This window comes from Pinus tabuliformis, chromosome 2_2, assembly GCF_031772625.1.
Source record: "Pinus tabuliformis cultivar Carrire ecotype Pingquan chromosome 2_2, CPIR1, whole genome shotgun sequence".
Lineage (NCBI taxonomy): Eukaryota > Viridiplantae > Streptophyta > Pinopsida > Pinales > Pinaceae > Pinus > Pinus tabuliformis.
The window spans coordinates 1,158,606,828-1,158,631,523 of record NC_142300.1 but is presented as its reverse complement, the minus strand read 5'-3'; the positions used below and the strand labels follow the sequence as shown (position 1 = coordinate 1,158,631,523).

The 24,696-nt window shown below is 40.9% G+C and overlaps 1 protein-coding gene across 1 annotated transcript in view; it reads left to right on the top strand.

Annotated features, from left to right (window-relative positions):
- The first annotated feature begins 2,090 nt into the window (after positions 1-2,090).
- Positions 2,091-24,696, top strand: part of LOC149197536 (chromosome transmission fidelity-like protein) — a 77,956-nt gene continuing 55,350 nt past the window's right edge. Inside the window, exon 1 of the mRNA XM_089405877.1 lies at positions 2,091-2,427. Coding sequence (XP_089262003.1) covers positions 2,269-2,427 — 159 coding nt within the window. The 5' untranslated portion in view covers positions 2,091-2,268. The remainder of the gene's footprint in view (positions 2,428-24,696) is intronic.

Below are 24,696 nucleotides of genomic sequence, written 5' to 3'. Positions count from 1 at the left end.
TTTAATAACTTATATAAGTTCCTTACTATTATCTATTTATGTTTAAATTATGAATGTTTTTTTGTCATGTTTTGATGGGTGTGTGGGACCAGTACTATAACAACTACTGGTCCTTGCATAATAATAAAAGCCTCTCCACTAAGTGACAAGGGATACGATTACCATTAAAGGGTATAACCGACATCACTACTACCACAATCATAATGTAATAACTCAATATCTAGGCTTTACATGAGGCTTTGTCTAGGGCTTAATATTTAAGGAATACCTCTTTGTTAACACAACTTGAAAGGTCTATGCACACATTGAAATTAACATGCATAAAACAACCTACCACTTGATTCATATAGCGTGCACGAAGGCAACAATATTAACTTGTTTTATAAACCCAATTATAAAAGCAAAATCACCAACAAAACGAAGCACAACAACGAAGAATCTCGATGTATTTGAGATAACAACCACATGTGCTATCCCATTAAATGGCTACTTAATCCACAAGCAATGTGAAAAACAATAATACCAACTTGCTTCTTAAATGTAGCTTCAACCAATATTACCAACAAAAGTCATGACCCTAATTAAGAACACCAAGTTGGTATCCAAGTCAACAAATATCCATGTAGCAACAAAGAATGCAAGGAAACAAGTGAAACACCACTAAACCTTCAATGCAAACCATAATGAACTATAAACCTAGTGCAACACTACCAAACCTAAAGAGCAAGGAAAGAGTATAAGGTGATTTAAGGATGCAACCTACAACTAAGCCACTTGCCATTAACTGCAATGGCATGTACAACTATCGTCCATTAATATACTGGTCAACACAATTGCATTTACAACCTTGACATGCATTGTGCACATGGAAGTTAGGTTGAACCCCTTGTTTTTATTTTTATTTTTTATCTGTGAGTATCGCTAGAGGAAACAACGATGACAATGAAGAGCACCTAGATCACTGGTTGAAATGATAAAAAATGGTAAAATCAAATAAATGCATTGGATGCAACAACCCTTTTGAGATACCACAAGTGCATTTGAAAATAACCACATTGTGTATAAGACATACCACAAGTATTTGTACCACTACAAGCTCACAATAATCAAGAGTATCATTGTCTCCTCGTGGGACAACTAAGTGTTTCGCACAATGAGATGTTATCCCCTCCACTCAATATCAAATCCCATGGGACACGTCTTTGGCCTATTATGATAAGGCTCAAGGAGTAGGCTTCCCCACCCTTGTAGAGTCTCGACTCTCGTTAAAGTCATAAGTTCCTGGTATATCTAGTTCAGAGATTGTTAAATATACTCTTGGTGTTATGGTGGCAACCACTAGATTTGATTTTAGGCCTCGTCCATATTACTCCAATAAATTACTGAGTCATCATAAATAAATAAATATCATTAACACTTTAAAAATGCAATTTACTACCCTCGATCACTACCTTTAAAAAACCAAATACAATAAAAATAATAATATATCACAAAATCTTCAATGCACCCCCATAAAAAGCTGCCAATATTATAATGAAACCATAGAAATAACACCACACCTTTGAAAATTATAACATACAAAACCAGTCAACAAATAAAACACCACCATGTCTTAAGAACAACACAAACTATAAACAATTATCCATTAATTATCATAAGCTACGTGACATGACACCACATTGTCCATGCCCATATTAGAGTGGCATTAACAACCACCATCTCCCTACTTGGTAATGAACATGATGCATCTTACCCGTGTGGTATTAACGACCACTGTCTCTACCTATGAACAATGCCACATTTACAAGAGTGATGTATCTTACACACACAATGGATTCCACTGGTTACAAGAGTCCCTGAGAACATGTATTTTATGGAATGTAGAGAGAACGCCGACCCGTTTATACCAAGTTCATTTTTACTTTCTCAATTCTGTTTTGGTGGCCGTAAGTCTATTCTTCCTAAAATTATAGGAACTTAATATATTAGATTTTTATAAATGGTCAGATTTTTATAGATGGTTAGTTATGCTTTTAGTGTTATAGTGAGCTATAAAATTTGATCTTAAATTTCCCTTAGATTTAAGCCTAGCAGTTACAGATTCACCCTATAATTAAAAAAATTTAATAAGTGGGAGGCATAACTCCGCGTGCCATCTCTGTAGCTTTCCCGCCACTCGCTTCTCGCACTGAAAAGCCTACAAACTCCGTCCAACCGTTAAAATATACGCAGCCAATATATGCCCCATGTAAGTATAATTCAATTACAATGCAGATACAAGTGAAATGTGGCTGCACCAGTATCAATGGTGCGGAATGCATGGAATGGGCCATTCTGGAGCTTCAAGGCACGGTCGAAGTACAGCCAGAATTACAAAATCAATTGCAAAATCTTCATATCGGAGACCTCTGTCGTTCGTCCACCCAGGTATGTTTATTTCATCTCCACATCAATTCACTCTCCATCCGTCCATTAACTGTATTTCTGTTGTTATTTTTCTAAATCGTTTAGAATTTTAGATTGAGAAAATCACCTCCTACGATGCACCGAATAGCCATTCTCCGCCCGTAGTTTAGGGGCCAAAAAACGGTTAAAGTGGTCATTATTGGACTATTCCAGGATTTACGGTTTCTGGTTTGAACTATGCACTGCCCATTCTAACGGGCTGCCTTACCGTGAAACATATTACAGTTTTCTTCAGCAATTAATGAGAACCGAAAAGTTCAATGAGTCTTGGAAGTCAATAACAGAGATCGTGGATTATAAGACATCAACACAAGTGCGTGAGTAACTTTGATTAAGGTCCGATAGGCTGTTTTTAATCTGTGTCCTGCTTGTAAAGGTCTCACTGGGTTGAATTGGTTATGAAAGGTGGGAAGTACTGTCCTGGAAGAAAGATCTCAAGGGCTTGGTCTAGATCCTAACATCAGGGAACACCAGGTCCAACCCTTATAGCTAGCCGAGTAAGACCTTGCAGCACTAATCCTTTGCTATGGGCTTTAGACCTTTCAGGGCTTCAAATCGAGTTATGAATTTAATATCGCCCTAAAAATGCGAGCTTCGATGTGGAGTCTGGATTCGGAACCAGAACCCAAAACATTATTTGAAAAAGTATAACTTTCATCTTGTACCTACGTTTTTCACCACTGATCAAGTGGGATCGATTTGGGTAATTGATATAGTATGCTTCCAGTCTGTTATCCATGTCCATGAGCATGGCTAATAGCATAATGATGTTTATGTGGCATTTGCTTTTGGTATCATGATTACCATACGACAGCTCTAATTATTGCACGGACATGTTTATCAGCATGAGCCATAGTTCTGCAGGTCAATCATATTGAGGTCAATCCTAGTCACATTTGCTTCCTGGCTGGTTAAAATGATATACTCTTGGTTTACATTTATATTTTTAATTGTGATCAACTAGGCTTTTGCCCAGGGATGTCATCTTGCGACATCGATTTCATTGCTTAAGCTTTCTACACGAGGAGCAATGGGAATTCCAACTATGTTCAAGGGAGTAGCGGTGCCTTTTGTCTACAACCCTGCTTATCCTTACTCAGTGAACTTTGTCTACAACCCTACTTATCCTTACTCCTTAGTGAATAAGCTGCACTGAGATGCCAAGGATAGACCATAGTCATCATGTTTTTATGGTCTTTGGGTGGGGCCATACATTACAAATACTTGTCACGGCTTTGTCCTATGGGTGGTAGGGTATGATCTTATAGCGTTGATCTTTGGAAGAGGATCGTTGCTGAAGCTTTGAGTTTCACATAATCTACCTCACCGGTGCAAGGATTGTTCATTTTGTTGATAATGCAAGGTTTATTCATTGCATTCCCATAGTTGCTCGAACTGACATGTGTTGCATGCTAATAATCACCATAATTTTCCTTTTTTGTTTATGCTTATGTTGTAGGTGTGGATTGTAACAAAAGACCACTTGAAAAGTGGAAAAAGTGGATACACAAGACCCCTAGGATGTTATTCTAGAATCTAAACAAAAACTAAAAACTATATTAATGGTCAAGGTACATAGATATATAAAGACAATTCTTTATTATCATGACATGCTGGAACTGTAGTTGACATGAATGAAATTGTACGTAAAACTCTTGGGATGGATTTGTTGAAAAATTTGGTTGGGCTAATTCCTAGTAATTTTGGAGGTACAAGTATGTCCTTCTACTATGGTGGATTTCTTTTAATAACTAATTTATTCTACGTGTCCTTGTACAATGGTGGATTTCTTTTAATAACTATTTTATCCTAATACAAAAAGGCCATAAAAAGCCTTTTTAGAGAGTTGGTGTAACACCCTAGCGATTGCTGAGGAATGAGGTATAAGCATGGCCTTATACAATGACAAATTTCTTTTAATCATTGATTTCTCCAAATACTAAAGGCCCCAAAAGCCATTCTAGGAGATGGGAAAGAACCTTTAGAAAAGTATTTATTATGAGAGGATGGGTTTATAATAGGAACATGGACTATATTGACCAAAGAGATATCTTGCACCTTTGCACGTTAACAATGAGAATGGTGCACACCAATTGTCATTTTTAAGATATCCACTCGAGCATTAATATATGCAAGTGGAGGGCTATTCAATCTATCAATGGAAAGGCATGCACTCACTATTTTTCTTTCTTGGTTTCTAATAGTTTCTTACCAAAAATAACCTTATTAGAGAGTGTAATGATAGAGAATTTGGGGGTCTCAATTATTGCATTAATAAAAGAAACAAAGATTGGTCAAATGTTGGAGATGTTTTCAAATTTTTTAATCTTGCTTATAATGTTGTGGATAGCATGAATATGGGTGCATTTTAAGCTTGGACACTTAAAGAAGAGTGGACTTTAACATTGGTTTTAGTGTGGCTTTCATCGTTTGGTACTTCTACTTCTATTCTCAGGACATGCTTGTGTAGTTATTATTTACTGTTAGGAAATAGGATAGAAGACACAAGACAAGAACTTGGTGGCAAAAGCTTTAAGCCATATTTTACACATGTATTCATCCCATGATGTCAATTTATAGTACATGTAGTTGACCACCTCTAGATCTAGATCTCACTAATGCATCATCACTGGATAATGACAACTCCTCATTGGTAGAAAAGGTTAACAACTCAGAAAAAGGTGGTCTCGAACTTTGTGATTTTCTAGGGACTCACAGACATTCCCCCTGTTATGATAGTTAGACACTTGGGAGTTAGTTAATTTCAACTTGGTCTAATGTGTCTTTAAGTAAAAGTTTGTTTCATTATTATGCATTAGTTGCATTGTAATATGATGATCACAATATCTTCTAGACATAGAGTGAACCAACGACTCATATTCTCCTCAATACTTACGACTTAGGATTAGTAGCTTAACACTCAATTGGTCCATGATCTCTATTAAAGACCACGGAGGGTCATTGCCGATGATTTATTGTGAAAAACTCTCTTATGTACAAATTTTCTTTTACATTAATAAAGTTGCCCCAAATGGCCTTGTTGGCTGGGGCCATGGAGTGTTTGGGTTTAAACCACGTAAAAATATTGGTGTTATGATTTTTGATTTGGTTGTGTGAGTGGGTGTTGAAAGTGTTCATCTTGTATGAAGTACCCTATTTTCTCGACCCCCCCCCCCCAAATCACAAGCTTGGATAACTTCACCAGTAGTGCAATGTGAACTAGTGCACTCTTGCTTATTCTTGCTATCCCTTATAGTACATCACCATGAGGGGATTGTTTTAGTGTTTTATTATTGGCATTTTTGTTTGGTGATATCTACCCTCTTCATGTTTGTCTTATTATCATGGTTCTTAGCCATCCTAGATAAGTACTCCATGCATAAATGGTGATCTAGTCCCTTGGTGATTATGGTGGTACGTTATTCATGACATGTTCTTACTTAGTAGGGGAGCACTATAGATGGGATTGACACATTGGCATTGGTGTGGCATGATATTTGGGTTTGACATATGAGCATTGTTATCCCCCAAGGGGTAACTACCTTAGAGACATCCTCACAAGGGTGCTATTTTTCTGATTGCATGAGCTTTCTTACCCAGACTCACTCCCCTCCGATCATTATAATTTATAACCCTTTTTCACACTTTGACCCATCTGGGTCCACATTTGTCCATTGGGTCCACAAGGTGTTAGCCTCCCCCTTCCCTTGTCTACACTTTGGGTCGGCCTTGGAACGTTGCCTCTGAGGTTGATGTAGCTAAAAAGAAAGTTAAAAGCATAATTTGGCCACTTACAACCAGAAATGTACCACAAAATGCAAAAGATGGTCGGGACATAAAAAATTAGCATGTGGGCAAAAGCCAAACATGAGCCTCTACCCCTTGTCGTTATGGTCATCACCCTAGTTCTTAGGGTCCCTATGAGTGCCTCCTACATCATTAAGGAACCCATGATTGTTCCAACCGCTAGTGGGCGATGAACTCCCCAACATTAAGGGGGTAATCACTGCTACATGATACACATCATGCTCTCATCCCCTAGAGCCCCGAGCAGTAAAAGAAAGAAAATCAATAGAAGGCAAAAGGCATATTAAGAAGGGTGGAAAAACAAAGGCCAGGGTAACTCATGTTCCATGATTGCTCCCTCCTACATCCATACGCGCAATGTGTGGTCTTCCCTCATTATAACTACCCTTGTACCATGGCATGTGGCTTGGAGCCTTCCATATTGCTCCATTTCATTCCATCATTACTTCACATGACACCTGCCATTTGATGGATGTACCATGGACCTGTCACTCACTTAGAGGTTGAAACCACTTAATAGAGTCCTTTATTAACCTCTCTTGTCGAGCAAGGTAACGCCTGTACTTTCTAAATCCCATTTGGAAGGGCATGCCACTATGAACTGTCCACTTTTGTCCATGATTAGTAAGCTTATTTTTTCAATTGCACTAATGGAATGTTGTACTGGAAGGTGAGGATGTTGAAGTTTCTAAGTTTACTTAGTTAAGAAACCCTTCATGCACTTTTTCTGATTTATTCCTCCCTACTTGTTTTTTTTCTTTAACAAGTTATTTACAAAGTAAATATTGAAAATAAACACCAGTGCATGCTCAACATATTACAGATCAACAACTAAAAGAAACAAGAACAAACACACCACATGACACCATTATTTTTGGACCAATGTCCCCAGAAAAACCCAATGCGGGAAAACCGGTGTAGCTATCTGAGGGTTTTCTTATTAAGCAATATCAGAGTACAATTTGGGTGCCGAAACTGGCCTACCCAACAGAGAATTTCCTTAGCAGCTATACCTCACAGTTTGAGAGAAATCTCCTGGCTGAAACCCCGAAAAATCCTTCCGGTAGCTCCTTAGCACGAAACTACTCTGCAACCCCAGCGTCTGCCCAATCTGGACTGCGTCAACCCCTCTCTGTCTCACGTTGGCCTTGCATCAGCCTTTCTTGGCCTGTGTCAGCCCAGGAGGTCCTGCGTCAGCTTTCCGGGCCTCTGCGTTAGACACGCTGGCCTCTCTGGTGCTTTGCGCAGCACTTGGCTGCCTTTGCGTGGCCCTACGTGAGCCCTTGCTGGCTCTGCGTCACTCTCCTTGGTTGCTGTGCTGCTCTCCTGACACAATCTCTGCCTTCTCTGTTTCTCTGTACTCAATGCCCCTCAGTTTCTTTCTCGATCACTGATTCTATCTCTCTTAGCAAACCCTGCTCTAGAGAGTAGAATGATTGATCACTCTGGTGTATTCTCCAAGTGACCCTCAAGCCTCCTTATATTTTTCCTGTTGACATATCAACGGTCGAGATTAAGTCCCTAATCAACGACTAAGATTAGATTTGGTTTGATCCATGTCTTTTGGACCCTTCTAACACAGATTCATATTAATACACATTAATATTTTATTTTCCCCAAGTTTAGACTTAGGGACTCCATTAAAAAAATTAATTATTTTAATATCTCCTGATCTGTTTAGAATCTGCCAAAACCCTTTCTGGGTATTGGAGATGTCATGTGCCCCAACCTCTCCACCAAATTTCGTGGCTAGAGCACATCCGATGCTACCCCAAATCAACACTCCCTCTTAGCGAGGATTGTGCTCTAGTAATACTCCTCACTGAGCATTACTCTGATCATCCGACATCGGTACCTATGCTGATGCTAGGCCTTCCTGCCCAACATCCTCTGCATTGTTGTATCCTATACTGTCGCCCATGGTTTTGCCACTGCCACTGCTGCATTTGTACGACAACTCCCTTTGCATCCGTGCCGCCGTTGGTCCTTTCTCCCAGCACTGCACCTCCTCTCATCATGCTGCATCGTGCTGCCCACTGCTGCATTGCAACTCAGTTTTTGAGAAGTAAGTAACTGATCTCCCAACTGACCTCCCTGTTGGGCTAGAAACACCCACTAATGCTGAAGCTCCCTCTGCCGCTGACAAGTGCTCCCTCTCTGACCTCTGCGCTGTTGCAACAATTCCCTGCATCTTGCACCGTTGCACACCTCTTTGTGTTGTCTTGCACTGGTGCAACACTCCTATGCCTCTCGCACTGCTGCAGTCTGCTAGCCTCGCGCTGTCTCGGGACTCCTGCACTGTAGCTCTGTCTGCTGCTCCATCCGTATCCGTTTTTACCTGACTCAGCCAGTCCTTCTATTCCTTGATGGGGCTCTTGTAGCAAGGTCTAACCCAAGAGGTTGGGTACCTCGAGGATCCTGCCTCTAATCGCCTGTAGCTCACCTGACTACAACTTGATGTCTCCCCACTTCCGCTCAAGTGGTGCGGAGCACTCATGGCACAATCATCGTCTGTTAAAACTTCCTTTTCTGCCCGTGCTGGCGTTGCCTTAGTCTCGGAAGACTCTCTGTTACTCTTATTCCTTGGGAACTCCCTATCTCCCCACAGTGGAAGCACTTGATCTTGGAGAGACTTTCTTCTTCCGCTTCTCCTGCTTTCCCTCAGATGCTAGGGCCACATCCTCCTCCTCCTGCTTGACCTTGATCCCTTTGTTGTTGCTACCTATCTTCGACTTTCGTCTGATCTCTTCTTGGCGAAGATATGCCCACATCTCGTCCCAAGGTGGGAGAGTCCCTTTGCCCAGGATACTCTGGACAAACACTTCCCAATCTTCTGAGACAATATTCGTGGCTGTCCTCACCATAAGCTCTTGATCCGGTGTCGCTCCTATAGCAGTCAACTGGTCTCGAATCTCATTCAATCCTCCGAGGAAGGTGTCAATCGATTGACCCTTCTTCATCTGATACGACCTCATCTGGTTCTCGAGCAACATTTTGCTTTGCACAGAAGTATGCTGGTACAGGTTCTCGAGAGCCTCCCACTCTCAACTGCTGTTTCCTTCTTGGCTATATGTGGTGCCACATGATCCTTGACCCCGTCAACGATAATGCACTTGGCCCTCGCCATCGCCTCTTCGTACTTGTCGTTATCATTGGGGTCGACTGGGATAGCTATAACCTTCAAGGTGAAGTTCTTGACATGATTCCTGTCAAGCACTGATAATATTCTGGCCTTCCAGACTGCAAAGTTCGATGCTTCGTCCAGTCTATTCTGGTCTCTCACCCCGTGTAGTGCCATGAAGCTCCTCTACTTCCCTCCTGGAAGTTCTCTGTCGATTCCTCTGAGCCTCTACTTCCTGTCTGGAAGTTCTCTTCTGGACTCCCTCTGAGTCTTGATTTCCCTCCTGGAAATCCTTCTGCTGCTTGTCGAGATGCCCCCTACTGTGATCGTCTTGTGCAACTGCACTGCTGATCTAGGTTCCTCGGCTGGAAACTCTCAGTAACAACTCCTCTGGCCCTGCTCTGTCAGGTACTGTTCTGACTATAGTACCTCAACAACTCCACTTCGCAATATTTTTGCAGCCTTCTAGACTCCAGCAATTGCCTCTCTGTGAACTGCGTCAGCCCCTCTCTGCCTCACGTTGTCTTTGCATCACCCTAGATGGGTCTGCGTCAGCCTTGGGATGCCCTGCATCAGCCCTCTGGCCCACTGCGTCAACAACGCTGGCCCCTCTGAGGCTCTGCGCAACTCCTGGCTTCTTCTGCATGGCTCTGGCTGGCTCTATGTCACACTTCATGGCTTTTGCGCTGCTAGAAACAGCGTTCGTCCCTGCGGGACAACTGTTTTCTGTTGCTATTGCTCCGCTCGGTTGATGTCTTTTAGTCCTCCTGTGATTTGCAATCACCGCTCTGATACCATGTTGAAGTTTCTGATTTATTCCTACCTACTTGTTATTTTTCTTTAACAAGTTATTTACAAAGTAAATACTGAAAATAAACACCAGTGCATGCTCAACATATTACAGATCTGCAACTAAAAGAAACAAGAACAAACACACCACATGACACCATTATTTTTGGACCAATGTCCCCGGAAAAACCCAATGCGGAAAAACTGGTGCAACTATCTGAGGGTTTTCTTATTAAGCAATATCAGAGTACAATTTGGGTGCCGAAACTGGCCTACCCAACAGAGAATTTCCTTAGCAGCTATACCTCACAGTTTGAGAGAAATCTCCTGGCTGAAACCCGGAAAATCCTTTCGGCAGCTCCTCAGCACAAAACTGCTCTGCAACACCAGCGTCTGCTCAATCTGGACTACGTCAGCCCCTCTTTGTCTCATGCTGGCTCTGCGTCAGCCCCAAGAGCAATGTTGCACGAAGCGGGAGCGAAGCGGAAGCATTTTTTGGAAGCGGGGACGCCGAAGCGTCATTTTCCAAAAATCTAGGAAGCGAAGCGTCCGCGGAAGCGTCTGCTATATATATATATATATATTTTATATTTTTTTGCATTTATACTCAAAACAAACATCCCAAATACCAAATTAATTGTAGAAGACATGAAAACATGCATATTTTTGCATAAATCAAGATAGATATAACATCCATTGTACATTAATGATCTAGAATCTAGATTCTTCTCCTCTTGTCTAGCCTTTGCCTCTACCTCGATTGTCTAGGGATATTAGTCAACATTGCCCAATTTTGATCAAACTACCTAATTCAAGACTTAAAATATGGTAGAAAAAGCTTAACATGTTTGATCGATGATTTTGACTTGATTGAAAGGTAATTTTTTGCTAAGGGCGTGTCGCGTGACAAAGGAGTTCAACAATTAACACCACCAACACCAGGGTACATATAGGGCTTGGTGCTCTTGATTAAATGCTAATCGCATACCTTCATACTTGATATAATCTAATGAAATGCCACAATCCCATTGATCCTGAATACCTGAAAACTGTTAAGTCTGCTGAATTTTGAATAGGATATGAAATTCTATTTTCTCCATATGAAGTCCAATGAGGCTGGAACCACTCTCAAACATTCTGAGTCATTTCATGGTAATGTTAAAAATTTAAGTAAAAGGATGAAAATGAAAAATAAAGGAGAATGTCACTTTTACTTTAAGAATTTAACACTACCATGAGGGAGCATCTGCTATATTTATATTTTTTTTTGCTTTCATTTGTCACCCTAACCCAAGGTGGACCCACCCCCAACAAGCAAACTCACCTAAATTTTAAAAAAAAATTGAAAAAAAAAAAACGATTTTCTAAATGCTTTTCCGGAAGCTTTTCTGGAAGCGTACGGAAGCGTCTGGGAAGCGTCTGGGAAGCGTCTGGGAAGCGCCGTACGAAGCGCGCTTCGGCGCTTCGGAAGCGCCAGCGCTTCCAAATTTCCAGGAAGCGGCTAAAAAAGCCGAAGCGGCGCTTCCGAATTTGGAAGCGCCGCTTCCGGCCAAGCTTCCTAGGCGCTTCCGTACGGGATGCTTGGAACCGGGGGGGGGGGGGGGGGCGCTTCGTGCAACACTGCCCAGGAGGCCCCGCGTCAGCTTTCTGGGCCTCTGTGTCAGACACACTGGCCTCTTTAGTGCTCTGCGCAGCACTTGGCTTCCTCTGCGTGGCCCTGTGTGAGCCCTTGCTGGCTCTGCATCACTCTCCTTGGCTGCTGTGTTGCTCTCTCGGCACAATCTCTGCCTTCTCTGTATTCAATGCCCCTCAGCTGCTCTCCCGATCACTGATTCTATCTCTCTTAGCAAACCCCACTATAGAGAATAGAATGATTGATCACTCTGGTGTATTTTCCAAGTGACCCTCAAGCCTCCTTTTATACTTTTCCTGTTGACATATCAACGGTCGAGATTAAGTCCCTAATCTACGGCTAAGATTAGATTTGGCTTGATCCATGTCTTTTGGACCAATCTAACACAGATTCATATTAATACACATTAATATTTTATTTTCCCTAAGTTTAGACTTAGGGACTCCATTAAAAATATTAATTATTTTAATATCTTTTGATCTGTTTAGAATCTGCCAAAACCCTTTCTGGGTATTGGAGATCTCATGTGCCCCAACCTCTCCACCAAATTCGTGGCTAGAGCACATCCGACGCTACCCCAAATCAACAAAGGAGACACATTGATCTTACACAAGATTATAGGTGGGTCTTCATCTTGGGCTTGGTCTCCCTATATGAGATCAAAGCCCTCCAGAGGGTCATAATGGCATTTGTAGGGTGAGCATAGAGAGCAATGGGCCTCCACCATAACAGAGCATTGATTGCCACACCATGGGCTTCTTCAGCACCACACATTGCTTGTTCGTGCCCTAACCATACAAAGATGGTGATGCACTTGGACCATGTTGCCCAACTGGCCACACACTTGCACCCAACACTTGGCAGCTAATTTAGGGCCTAGATGGGGTTTTGTCTCATCCAGAGAGATACAGGAGAACAAGCATCATCTTCTAGCCCTCACTTATGGAGCATCGGCTTGTTATTGAGCCACTGGAGACCCATGTGACCATTGATTGTGCCCCACAACCACTTGGGAGCACAACAACATGTTTTGCTTGGAAATCAAAGGGCCACCCCCTTGATCATCATTTATGGAGCCCTCCTCTTCATCATGACACTTTGAGGACTCATTTAGGCCTTCCAACAATCATCTTGGTCATTGTTCTATCATTTTGGCTAGCTTTGGATGGCATATGTTTCACTTATTGAGCTATTTGGTGGGTTTGTCACCAAAAGGGATGTTATTTGCATATTAAAATACTAGTAGGGGCTTAATTAGGCTAAATTAGGACAAATCGAACTTGAGGAGCCTCATATAAATAAAGGAGGCCTCACTTTGTATTGGATGATCATTTTTTGGATTTCAAATTCTCTTCTTGAGTATTCAGACTTGCAATTTTGGACAAGTTTTGGAGTTTAGATGCACTTTGACACTTGGATTATTTCGCATTATTTTCCTGGAGCTTTTATTGGCATGTTGTGGATGGATGGATATATTCTCATTGTCTTGTAAGTACTTTGATGATGTACTTTTTTCTTTTCTTTTGATGAATGTCTAATGTATGGAATGTCATTTCTTAATCTTGATTTTGTCCTAATTTGATGCGAATTTGTGAAGAACACTAAGATTATGGAAGTATTACATGCATTATTCATAGATGATGTTGAATGAATGTTCCTAGAGGGTTATTATGCATTTGCATTCTCGAAACTCCATCAAACCATTGTCAATAAAGTATAAAAATCTATAACAACCTTCAAGCTTTCTCTTTAGGGTTAGCAAAGCTGCAATAGGTCTCCTTGGAAGAGCGAAATTATTGAAACAAAGCAACTCTTGACTCCAATTCTCCCAAAAGGACTAGGCACTGGTCTTAATCCTAGGTGATCAACCTTAAACCATTTTCTTTTCATCCTTTACAAAATTCTGCCCTAACCCTAGAAGGTCAACTAGGGCCTTGTGCGGATTGCCTTAGGAGGGGTATTTTTGAGAGCGAGCTGGTAGGCTATTGTGTAGTTGTGTCCTTTATTATTCCTCCAAATTTAAAACAATTCTTGTGGCTAGTTTGAGAGAAATCTTGAGCCCTAGCTCCAACATTGATCTTATCCTTGAACTTCTATGGTTAGTGGTTGCATTGAAAGTCACTTGCACTTGAAAACTCAAAGGAAGTTAATCATTTCGACCTTCCCCTTTCTCCTCGCTTGAATTAGTAATTACATTGAATATCATTCTCTTGCAATCATTCAAAGCGCTAGGCCTTGTTTGGATTTTTCCCTAGGTCTCTCTATTTGTCTTAAAACGTTATATGGTAATCATCTTATAAAGCCCTTAGAGAGGGCTTGCCTCTTTAGGAAGCCTTAGGTCTAGGATTATCCCTTATAATTGAATAACCCTTCCTCCTAGGTTTGGGCCTTCTTGTAGGTATTTCTTGTAGAGCCACTAAGCTTCGTCAAAGTAATTGAGCCTCTCCTTTGAATGGGCCCTGGAAATCACATAGCACCTAATTGTTGATCCTATCACCATTAGTGATTTCCTTCATAACGAGACTCCTCCCATCGGTGAAATTCTGTAAAGAGTAGGGGACAAGACTGAGGTGACAGTGGGTTTGTGTCCCATTGCTGACATTTGGTATAGTAGTTGTCCCTTGGTACCCCTCCTAGGACCCCAGCTAGATTGAGTGGTAACAACTCCCATTGGTTACAATTACTCTAAAATCATGCACATATACAAGCACTTCGTTGATGGCATATCATAACTGCTGCAAGTGTGATTAATTCATCACTATTTGGGATCTGTTTGGTTATGGTCTGATTTGAATGGTTGTTGTCAAGTGCATTTTAGGCAATGACTTTTCATTGTGGTTCTAAGTATTCTTCAACATCATAATTATACTCTAAACATACATGTGGATCAATGTTTCTCTTGGTATAACTTTTATACAAGTTTGTTGCCTTGAAACAAACATTGTTGGTATATGGTGATGTCTACAACTATGGTGAATGAATGATTTATGACTTTTTCATTTGGACATAAATTAGAGTTATTTTTCCATTGGATACATGTTCCGTTCTTGCTATAAGCTTCATGATGCAATTGAAAACTTGTGTGGAAATTCACAATGCTCAATTTTTACATTTTCGAAGCATCACTTTGAATAAGTACTTTTTGTCTAAGCTAAACACATTTAAGCTTGTTGGTAATTGATAAATTGATGTGCTATTCGCATACACCTATGTTTGAACCTTACCTTGAGAGTGGGTAGTCTTAACTTGCAAAACCCTTGATCAAGTCAAGCCTTAGAACTCCTCTTTATTACTTCGTGGCTTAGTCAAGCCAAGCCTTAGAACTCCCCTTGATTACTCAATGGCTTGACGTAACTTGACCTTCAAGGATTCCCCCCTTAACTCGGACCCTTTACTTCAGCCTAAAGAGTGGGCCAAGGCCATTGAGGTGATAGTGGGTCGCTTGTCTAAGAGTTGCCTCTAGGCTCTCTTGTTGGGGTTAGGACATATCCCTCTAGGAGAAAGTTTGAGCGGTAACTAGTGTTATCAGAATCGGACCGGAACCGGTGGAACTGGCCGTCCAATTGTTTTTGGCCCAAAACTGGTCCGAATAGAACCAACCGGTTCAGGACCGGTTCCATGCAATTTGTACCTATGTAGGCCAACGTTAAAAAAATGCCTTTTTTTTTACTATTTAGTTGGTTGACCCACTTTTAATTTTCCCCTAAGCTAGCCTAATATTCAAGCCTATGGCCCTCGTATTACTATGAAATGACTCGGGATGTTTGAGAGTGTTCCAACCTCATTGGATTTCATGTGGAGAAAGTAGAATTTTAGATTTCACTCTAAATCTTTTAAAATTGGCAACTAGGGACAAACTCCATGTGGGTCATATTATTTATGGCAACTGATATTTTTATTGGATCCCTCTCATTGAGAGGTGTAGGATTGATCTAAAGATCATCCGATTCCGATAAGTATTTATGAAGTTATGAATTTATTTATGTTATGGACAAATTGTTAAGTCGGCCAGCAACTTATGTAGGCTCAGAAGCCCAATAGTCATGTCTATTCAACCTCTACATTTTAGTATAAATAGAAGAGGACTTCAAGTCATTTCTACAGACTTTGATCTCTTCCTCTCTCTACTTGTCTTTGGGTTTTAGTAGTAGGAGAGATCCTAAGGAAAAGCCAGAAAAGCCGGAAAAGCCAGAAAAGCTGGAAATACCGGAAAAGCTGGAAATGCCGGAATTGTCGGAACTGCCGGAAAAGCCAGAAAAGCTGGAAAAGCTGGAACTGTCGGAAAAGCTGGAAAAGCCAGAACTTCTGGAAAAGTCGGAAAAGTTGGAAAAACTGGAAAAGTCGGAAATGTCGGAACTGTCAGAAAAGCCGAAACTGTCGGAAAAGCCGGAACTACCGGGAACTGCCGAAACAGTCGGAGCATCTGTCTCCAAAGGAAGGTAGCATGATGTATGAGATCATGGGCAGCATAATAAGCAGCATGATGATATGAGCATGGGCAGCATAATGATGCATGATGATATGAGCATGGGCAGCATAATGATGAATGAGATCATGAGCATGGACAGCTTGATGATGAATAAGACCATGGAAGATGCAGCATGAAGATGAGAGCAGCTTAGTCATCAAGGTTCAACACATGTGACAGTACAGCAAGGTGTCACACGGTAATGTGCAACAATAGACGAGATGCAACACTATGATAGGTGAACGAGTCACCTTAGAGAATCAGTTGAAGCAATATGTCTTCAACTGATCTCATGACGATATCAAAAGTTAAAGTGATTGACTTCTATTGTAAATGTACTATCTCTCTCACTTTCTCTGCTGAACTTTGAAGATCATAAAAGAAGAATTGGTCAAGGGTTTCCCCACATTGTGGGGTTTGTCCCTGGCTAGCGCCACATCTTGTGTCCTCTTGTCTTGGCTTGTCTTCTGCGATTTATATTTATGTTCTATCTCCAGTTTACTTTATGCTGATGTGATTGCTAATGTGGAAAAGAAATTGACATGGTATCAAAGCTGAGGTGAAGACAGTGCCCAAGCAAGAGTGAAAGAGCAATCACCAAAGACAATATGGACAAGACAAAAGGATCAATGAGTTCCACATCTCTCTTCTAAGTTCGCTAAGGGTGAAGTGGAAGCAGAGAATATTATTAGAATGGTAGAGCGGAAGATCACTTCATTGGGAAGTTCAGATCTAAGGGTGGAAGGAAAGGCAGATGCCTTGGTTGCAATAAGTTCGGCCATCATGCAAAGGAGTCTTCGAATAGCAGAGACACATTTCTTGATGAAGATAACAATCATTCCAGGGACATCTTCAATGATTAGAGGAATGATAAGTAATGCAGGTCATCAAGGAAATGGTCGACTCTTCAAAGAAAGCAAGGAACCCCAAAATCTCTTTTATGTACCTGATCGCAAGAAGAACCTGGTGTCCATCTCGGAAATGGAAGTTTAAGGTTTCAGGGTGGCACTCATCGATGGAAAGGTACGTGTTTGAAAATAGATTTTTCAAAGATGTTTTAGAGTTTAGGGTTGTATCAAGTCCACTGGGGACCATGTCCATTGACTCAGCATCGGAGGTCTGTGAGTCAGATGGTGATCGAGATCCCTGAATTCAAAAAGAGCATGAAGGTACATGTCTGAGATATACCGAAGGAAAATTTTACAAGGGGACCATTCCCTTCATGTAGCAGGTCCACAGGTTTGGAACAACCTGTGGAGTTTGAGATTCATGAACGGGAATCTCATGTATACAGGTGGAAGAAAGCCCTCTATGGCTTGAAGCAAAACACCCCGGGCGTAGTATGAGAGGATTGATAACTGTTTGATGAAGCTGAGATTCACTAGGAGTGAAACCGATCCAAACCATTACTCGAAGGTTGTGGATGATAGACCTCTCATACTGGCACCTCATAAGGACGACCTATTTCTGATAGGTGCAGACCCTCTCATTTGCAGAAGTAAGAGGGAGTTGGATTCCGAATGTGGAATGATAAACTGCAAGCCTGTGACTACCTCGAGGATATTAACTTTCAGAAGTTATATGGTAGTAATGTCGGACCAGATTTGGGAAATGCCTCTGAGTTTCATAAACTCAATCACGTTGATGTTCTTGGTGAACTTCCGTCTGGACATATGTTTTGCAGTTAGCATGGTGAGCTCATATTTGGTTGAGCCTCACTGGATTGGTGCCAAGAATCCTCTGAGATATCTTTAGGGCACAATCTCTCATGGATTGAGATACACTGCCAGAAATATGAAAGTTGCATGATTATTCGAATGCTGACTGGGCAGGCAGTGTGGAGGATCACTAGAGCACTTCTCAATGCTGCTTCTCTTTGGATTCTGTTTCGATATTATGGATGAGCAGGAAGCAAAAATTGGTTGTTATAAGTACCATCGAGATCGGATGCATAACTACGAGTATGACCTCGTATGAAGTTGCTTGGTTGTGGAAACTCTTTAGTGAGTACACATGATGAATACCACTGTGATTCTCTGTGACAACCAGAGGTGGGATTCAATTATTGAGGAATCTCGTATTCAATGATTGCTCCAGCAGATAGACATCAGATACTGCCTTATCTGGGATATGGTAAGTCGATGAGCAAGGAGGCTCCATCGCACTGAGATGATGTACAGGTCGCTACACTTTGTCAGAGCCCCGGGGAAAGATCAAATTTGTGATTTTCCTGAACGACTTGGAGTCGTCGAGAGACCCTTGTAAAAGGGTCCTGCATGTTGCATACATTGAGCTCTGGGAGCTCTGGGGGCTTGCGGTTCTTACTGGAGCAACATACGACCACAGGGTGACTCACCCTCCCCTGGTGGTGCACACTGGGACAGGATGATTCGCTCTCCTATGGACAGGATGATTTGCTCTCCTGTGGACAAGATGATTCGCTCTCCTGTGGACAGGATGATTCGCTCTCCTGTGAACAAGATGATTCGCTCTCTTGTGGGACAAGATGATTCGCTCTCTTGTGGGACAGGATGATTCGCTCTCCTGTGTAGCAGGATGATTAATTCTCCTGTGAGGTCTGGATGATGTGTTCTCCATGACGATTGTGTAGCAGGATGATTAGTTCTCCTGTGAGGTCTGGATGATGTGTTCTCCATGACGATTGTGTAGCAGGATGATTAGTTCTCCTGTGAGGCCTGGATGATGTGTTCTCCATGGTGATTGTGTAGCAGGATGATTAGTTCTCCTGTGAGGACATGATTGATTAAGTTCTCCTGTTGAGGCATCCTACCCATGCAGTCTGGGACTCATGGGAAGTACCTCTCATCTGATCAATGAGCAGGGAAATGAGGATAGGGACCATAGTAGTACCGATGGACGCATCGCTGTATCTACCGTACTCCCTATGCTAGGATGACCTTCATTGATCTGGGATCAATGATATTGGTCTGGGACCAGTGGTAGGAGTTGTACCCACTATGACATTGACTTCGGGTCGGTTGAGCACTGGTCTGGGACCAGTGGTACATACTCTGAGACTGACTTCGAGTCAGTAGAGTACTGGTTTGGGACTAGTGGTAGGAGTTGTACCCACTATGACACTGACTTCGGGTCGGTTGAGGATTGGTCTAGGACCAGTGGTACATACTCTGAGACTGACTTCGAGTCAGTAGAGTACTGGTCTGGGATCAGTGGTAGGAGTTGTACCTACTATGACACTGACTTCGGGTCGGTTGAGGACTGGTCTGGGACCAGTGGTACACACTCTGAGATTGACTTCGGGTCAGTGGAGAATGGTATGACACATTCTCGATCAATTCTTCTTCTTCATGGTTCAGCAGAGCTAAGTTGAGCAAGAGCAGAGCCAGTAGAGCTGAGCAGAGTTAGTAGAGCATAGTAGAGCAGAGCAGAGCCAGCAGAGCAGAGCCAGCAGAGCAGAGCCAACAGAGCAGAGCAGAGCCAACAGAGCTAAGCAGAGATGAGCAGAGCAAAGTAGAGCCAGTAGAGCTGCGTAGAGCTAGCAGAGCAGTGCAGGGTATTGATGGTAGAGATAGTACAGTTGGACATATGGATCAGCGGATGGAGTTCTCCCTAGTTGGGAGGGAGTGTTAAAATTGGCAACTAGGGCCAAACTCCATGTGGGTCATATTATTTATGGCAGCTGATATTTTTATTGGATCCCTCTCATTGAGAGGTGTAGGATTAATCTAAAGATCATCCGATTCCGATAAGTATTTATGAAGTTATGAATTTATTTATGTTATGGACAAATTGTTAAGTTGGCCAGCAACTTATGTAGGCTCAGAAGCCCAACAGTCATGTCTATTCAACCTCTACGTTTTAGTATAAATAGAAGAGGACTTCAAGTCATTTCTACACACACTTGGATCTCTTCCTCTCTCTACTTGTCTTTGGGTTTTAGTAGGAGGAGAGATCCTAAGGAAAAGTCGAAAAAGCCGGAAATACCGGAAAAGCTGGAAAAGTCGGAAATGCCGGAATTGCTGGAAAAGCTGGAAAAGCTGAAAAAGCCGGAACTGCCGGAAAAGCCAGAACTGCCGGAAAAGCCGGAAATACCAGAAAATCCGGAAAAGCCGGAAATGTTGGAATTGACGGAACTGCTGGAAAATCCGGAACTGCCGAAACAGCCGGAGCATCTGTCTCCAAAGGAAGGCAACATGATGTATGAGATCATGGGCAGCATAATAAGCAACATGATGATATGAGCATGGGCAACATAATGATGCATGATGATATGAGCATGGGCAACATAATGATGAATGAGATCATGAGCATGGGCAGCTTGATGATGAATAAGACCATGGAAGATGCAGCATGATGAGCAACATGAAGATGAAAGCAGCTCAGTCATCAAGGTTCAACACATGTGACAGTATAGCAAGGTGTCACACGGTAACGTGCAACAAATAGGTGAGATGCATCACTATGATAGGTGAACGAGTCACCTTAGAGAATCAATTGAAGCAATATGTCTTCAACTGATCTCATGACGATATCAAAAGTCAACGTGATTGACTTCTATTGTAAATGTACTATCTCTCTCACTTTCTATGCTGAACTTTGAAGAACATAAAAGAAGAATTGATCAAGGGTTTCCCCACATTGTGGGGTTTGTTCCTGGCTAGCGCCACATCTTGTGTCCTCTTGTTTGGGCTTGTCTTTTGCGATTTATATTTATGTTCTATCTGTAGTTTACTTTATGCTGATGTGATTGCTAATGTGGAAAAGAAATTGAAATAAATTGCTCTAGCATAGAACATACCTAAAATTAACACAACAAACTTAATAGTTTTTCAGGATTGGGGGAATTGCAATGTTTCCATTATATTTTGTCATGTACGAGGGTATGGAACTAGTATTTAATAAAGAGCACCAAGCCCTCTATGTACTTTGATGTTAGTGGCATTGGTTGTCGAACTCTTCTATCATGACTCTACTAAAAATGTACCCATCTCTCAAACAAAATCTTGACACGACATGCTACGTTTTTTCTATCTTATTTTAATGCCTAAATGGTTATATTGATGACGAAGACCCCAGTATAATAGGTAATGATTTTGATGATATGTAGGCGTTTGTTGTAGCATGATTTTTTTGGATTTTTACCAGTTTTGACCAATTCCTGGTCTACAAGGTTTTTCGGTTCGATCACTTGTTCGGTTCTAATAACATTGGCGGTAACAAGCACCTTAAAGGATAGTGATTTGATGTTCTCCTAGTGATCAACCTTTTGAGGAGATGGAGTGCTCCACCTCCTTGGCCATCTTTCACATATTTGGAGGCACGAGGATGTTACATTGCACATGGCTTTGGGTCGTTCTTCCTTGGCACAATCTTCTATGTTGATGTAGCCATTGCCCTAGAACATATGGGCATTTATGGCAACTTGATGGCACACTTGTCATGGTTACTCATCACTTGAGAGAGTGCTCCTCCTTTTGGCATTTATTTTCATGAGATGTAGCCTCCCAAAGGCTACTTGGTGCATATTTTATACATTGTTTTCATTGATGGAGGTGCACCCTAGATTATGTGTCTATTTTAGCACAAAGATATGAACTTTGGGTGGTTGAATATACATGTGTGGAGTGCTCCCTTGTTCCTTGCTCCTTGGCACAATATTTGAGGCCTAACCACTTCACATTGCATATTTTGGTGGTGTTGTCTCCCTACTATTGGGATCTAGAGCTTACTTTGAGGTATTTAGAGTCATTGTAGCATATTGATTCATTAACTCCTCATTCTATGGATCTATTAGCTGACACTTGGTTTGAAGGTTGTTACATTATGGAGATTAAGCTTATGGACATATTGAGGAGGGGACGTCCCACTTGGAGAATATGACATGGGACATTCCCACTAAGCATTTGTTATTATTTGTTTGACTTGTCACTTAGAAGTTTATTAAGAGATACTATTGTTTATGTTTTCCTAAGAGAGATCTAGGATCTCACATATGGATATTATTATTTATGTAAAAGAGGTTTTGGGCTCTCTTCTCTATATAAGAGAAGCTCTTTCTATTGTTTTGGGTTTGTTGAAAGTTTGTGGAGACACTTGAGACTATAGCTTGAGATAATTTGAAGGTTATTTGGAGCTTGAGGCTTATGTACTTGGATGTTGCTTACTAAAGATGAATGCTAGAAACTTTATCTTTCCAAATATGTTATGAGGGCTTAATTGGGGTAACTTTATTCCATGTCTGGAAGAACTTATTTGTTGTAGATTTCCCTTCTAAGTTCTTTATGCTTGCTACTGGAGATTTTAATGAAAGCCATATTTTTTAATTCTAAGTGGCTGGAATCTACATTTGTAATATACCCTCATTTGATGTTTGATAATCCTCCATCAATGTTATTGGGATCAATTTCTATACTTGTGGACAACAAGATAAGGATGTTGTAGCTTGTTCATTCCAGTTGGTATTCCCTTATTACTACAGAAAAAACTTATTAAATTATTGCTTTTCAGACTCCATATGCCCAATAATAATTTAGGCACTGTTACTGCAAAGTCTAGTAGGCCTAGTGCAAAGCCTCACTAGGTGACCTAGGTCTTACGACAACAAGATAATAACCACCATTGTTGCCTCAATGGCCTCTCTCTAGCTGTTTAGTGGTGGATGTCATCCCACAACGGAGGATTCCCTAAAGAAATGACCAACAAGATATTCATCAAACCAGGGCTCAAAGGTGATGGAAGGTCTAATGATTGAAGGGAAAGGTATCGACCAAACCTTGGAAGGATTGAGATAAGAGTTGCAAAAGTTCAAGTACACTTTCCTAAGACCTTTATGATTTAGAATTTATTATAAGTTAGGTTTTTTATGATATGTAGATTTAGGGCATACAATGGCATAAACAACGTGAGAAATAGCTTGTTAATGATAAGATCAACAAAGGAGCAAAGGCTACCAAGAGACAAGCAAGGGTTAGGTAAACAATGAAGTCCTAAAATCTACATGAAGTGTAAGGATCTTGGTTAGTTTTAGATTATATGCCCCGGCTAAATTTAACCTTCCCTTAACTATTTTGAAGCTGGGCTCCAAGGTAGGTTGTGTGAAGGAGGCCAACAAGAAGCAGGATAGGGCCTGATTAACGATACCTTCTGTTGTGCTCCTATCACCCGATGCCTCTGGCGCTACAGAGACTCTGGCTCTGATGATTGCAAGGTTACCGTGTTAATAACCAAAGAGTTGCCAAGCCCCTCAAGCTAGGTGAGAAGGGTTGCCCTATATTTCTATCAACCCAACTTATGCTAGGAGGTAAATAATCAATGCAAGCTAGATCTAGGATGCTTAATGCAAGATGACGAGTCAAATTTATCTTGAATTAAGATTGTTTAAGTTACTTAAGTATGCACTGAGAATCAACTTATTACAAGAGTACTTGACAATATTTGAGGTGAAAATCTTAAACAAGATAAATGCTAATGGATACAAGTGCAAAATTCAACTATAGGTCAATCCACAAGATGCTTAAGTAAATCAACTTGTCCACCAATGATTATCAACACAAGATATTATGTCAATTTAAACTTAGAAGTCCAAGTTAACTCTATTCATCAACAAGATTAACTTCCGATTTTAATTGCAAAGTTAGATAACCTTTGAGATAAAGATGAGATAAGCCTATTTCAGATTTATGACAATTTAGTCAGCAATAATACTTAGAAGATTCCAGATTTTGTTAATGTTATGACAGCAATAAGGAAACCACTTCAAATCATGAAATTTGCCCAACACATGAAATATTAAATTTTCTGATGACCAGCCAATGAAATCTAACTTGTTAATCCCACTTTATGATGATGTATTCAGTGATATTTCAGATTTGATTTTTTAATTACAACAATAAATAACCACAGATCAACAAGCTAATGATGCCAAAAATAAATGATCAATATGCCCAAAAATAACAAAAATGCATTGAAACTTGAAAATTTTCAATTTGTAGGGCTTTTAGAGAGTATGATTCAACGAATTTCAGAACTGATATGTTTATTACAGCAGTAAACAGAGGACAGATCAACAAGCTATCAATACTAAGCACAATGCTCAAAATGCCAAAAAATGGTAAAATTTTGCGGGAAATTGAAAATTCAAAATTTTTGACCTTTATTAAGTGTATGCTTAAAAAACTCCAGGTCCGAAACTCTCAGTTATGCAGTAAATTCCAGCAAGCATAAAATTAGATCTAGGCTTGATCTAAGATGCCAAAGTGGCCAAAACTCATGAAAATTTAGATTTTACAATTTTAGGTGATTCTAACCATTAAACATGTGATTTTAGGACTTCGTTATTACTGATTTGATTGCTGGAATAAAACATAGATAAAACTAGGGTTTAGAGGTCAAACCCTAGGCCGAAGGCCTTGAAGATCATTTGGTCAAAAT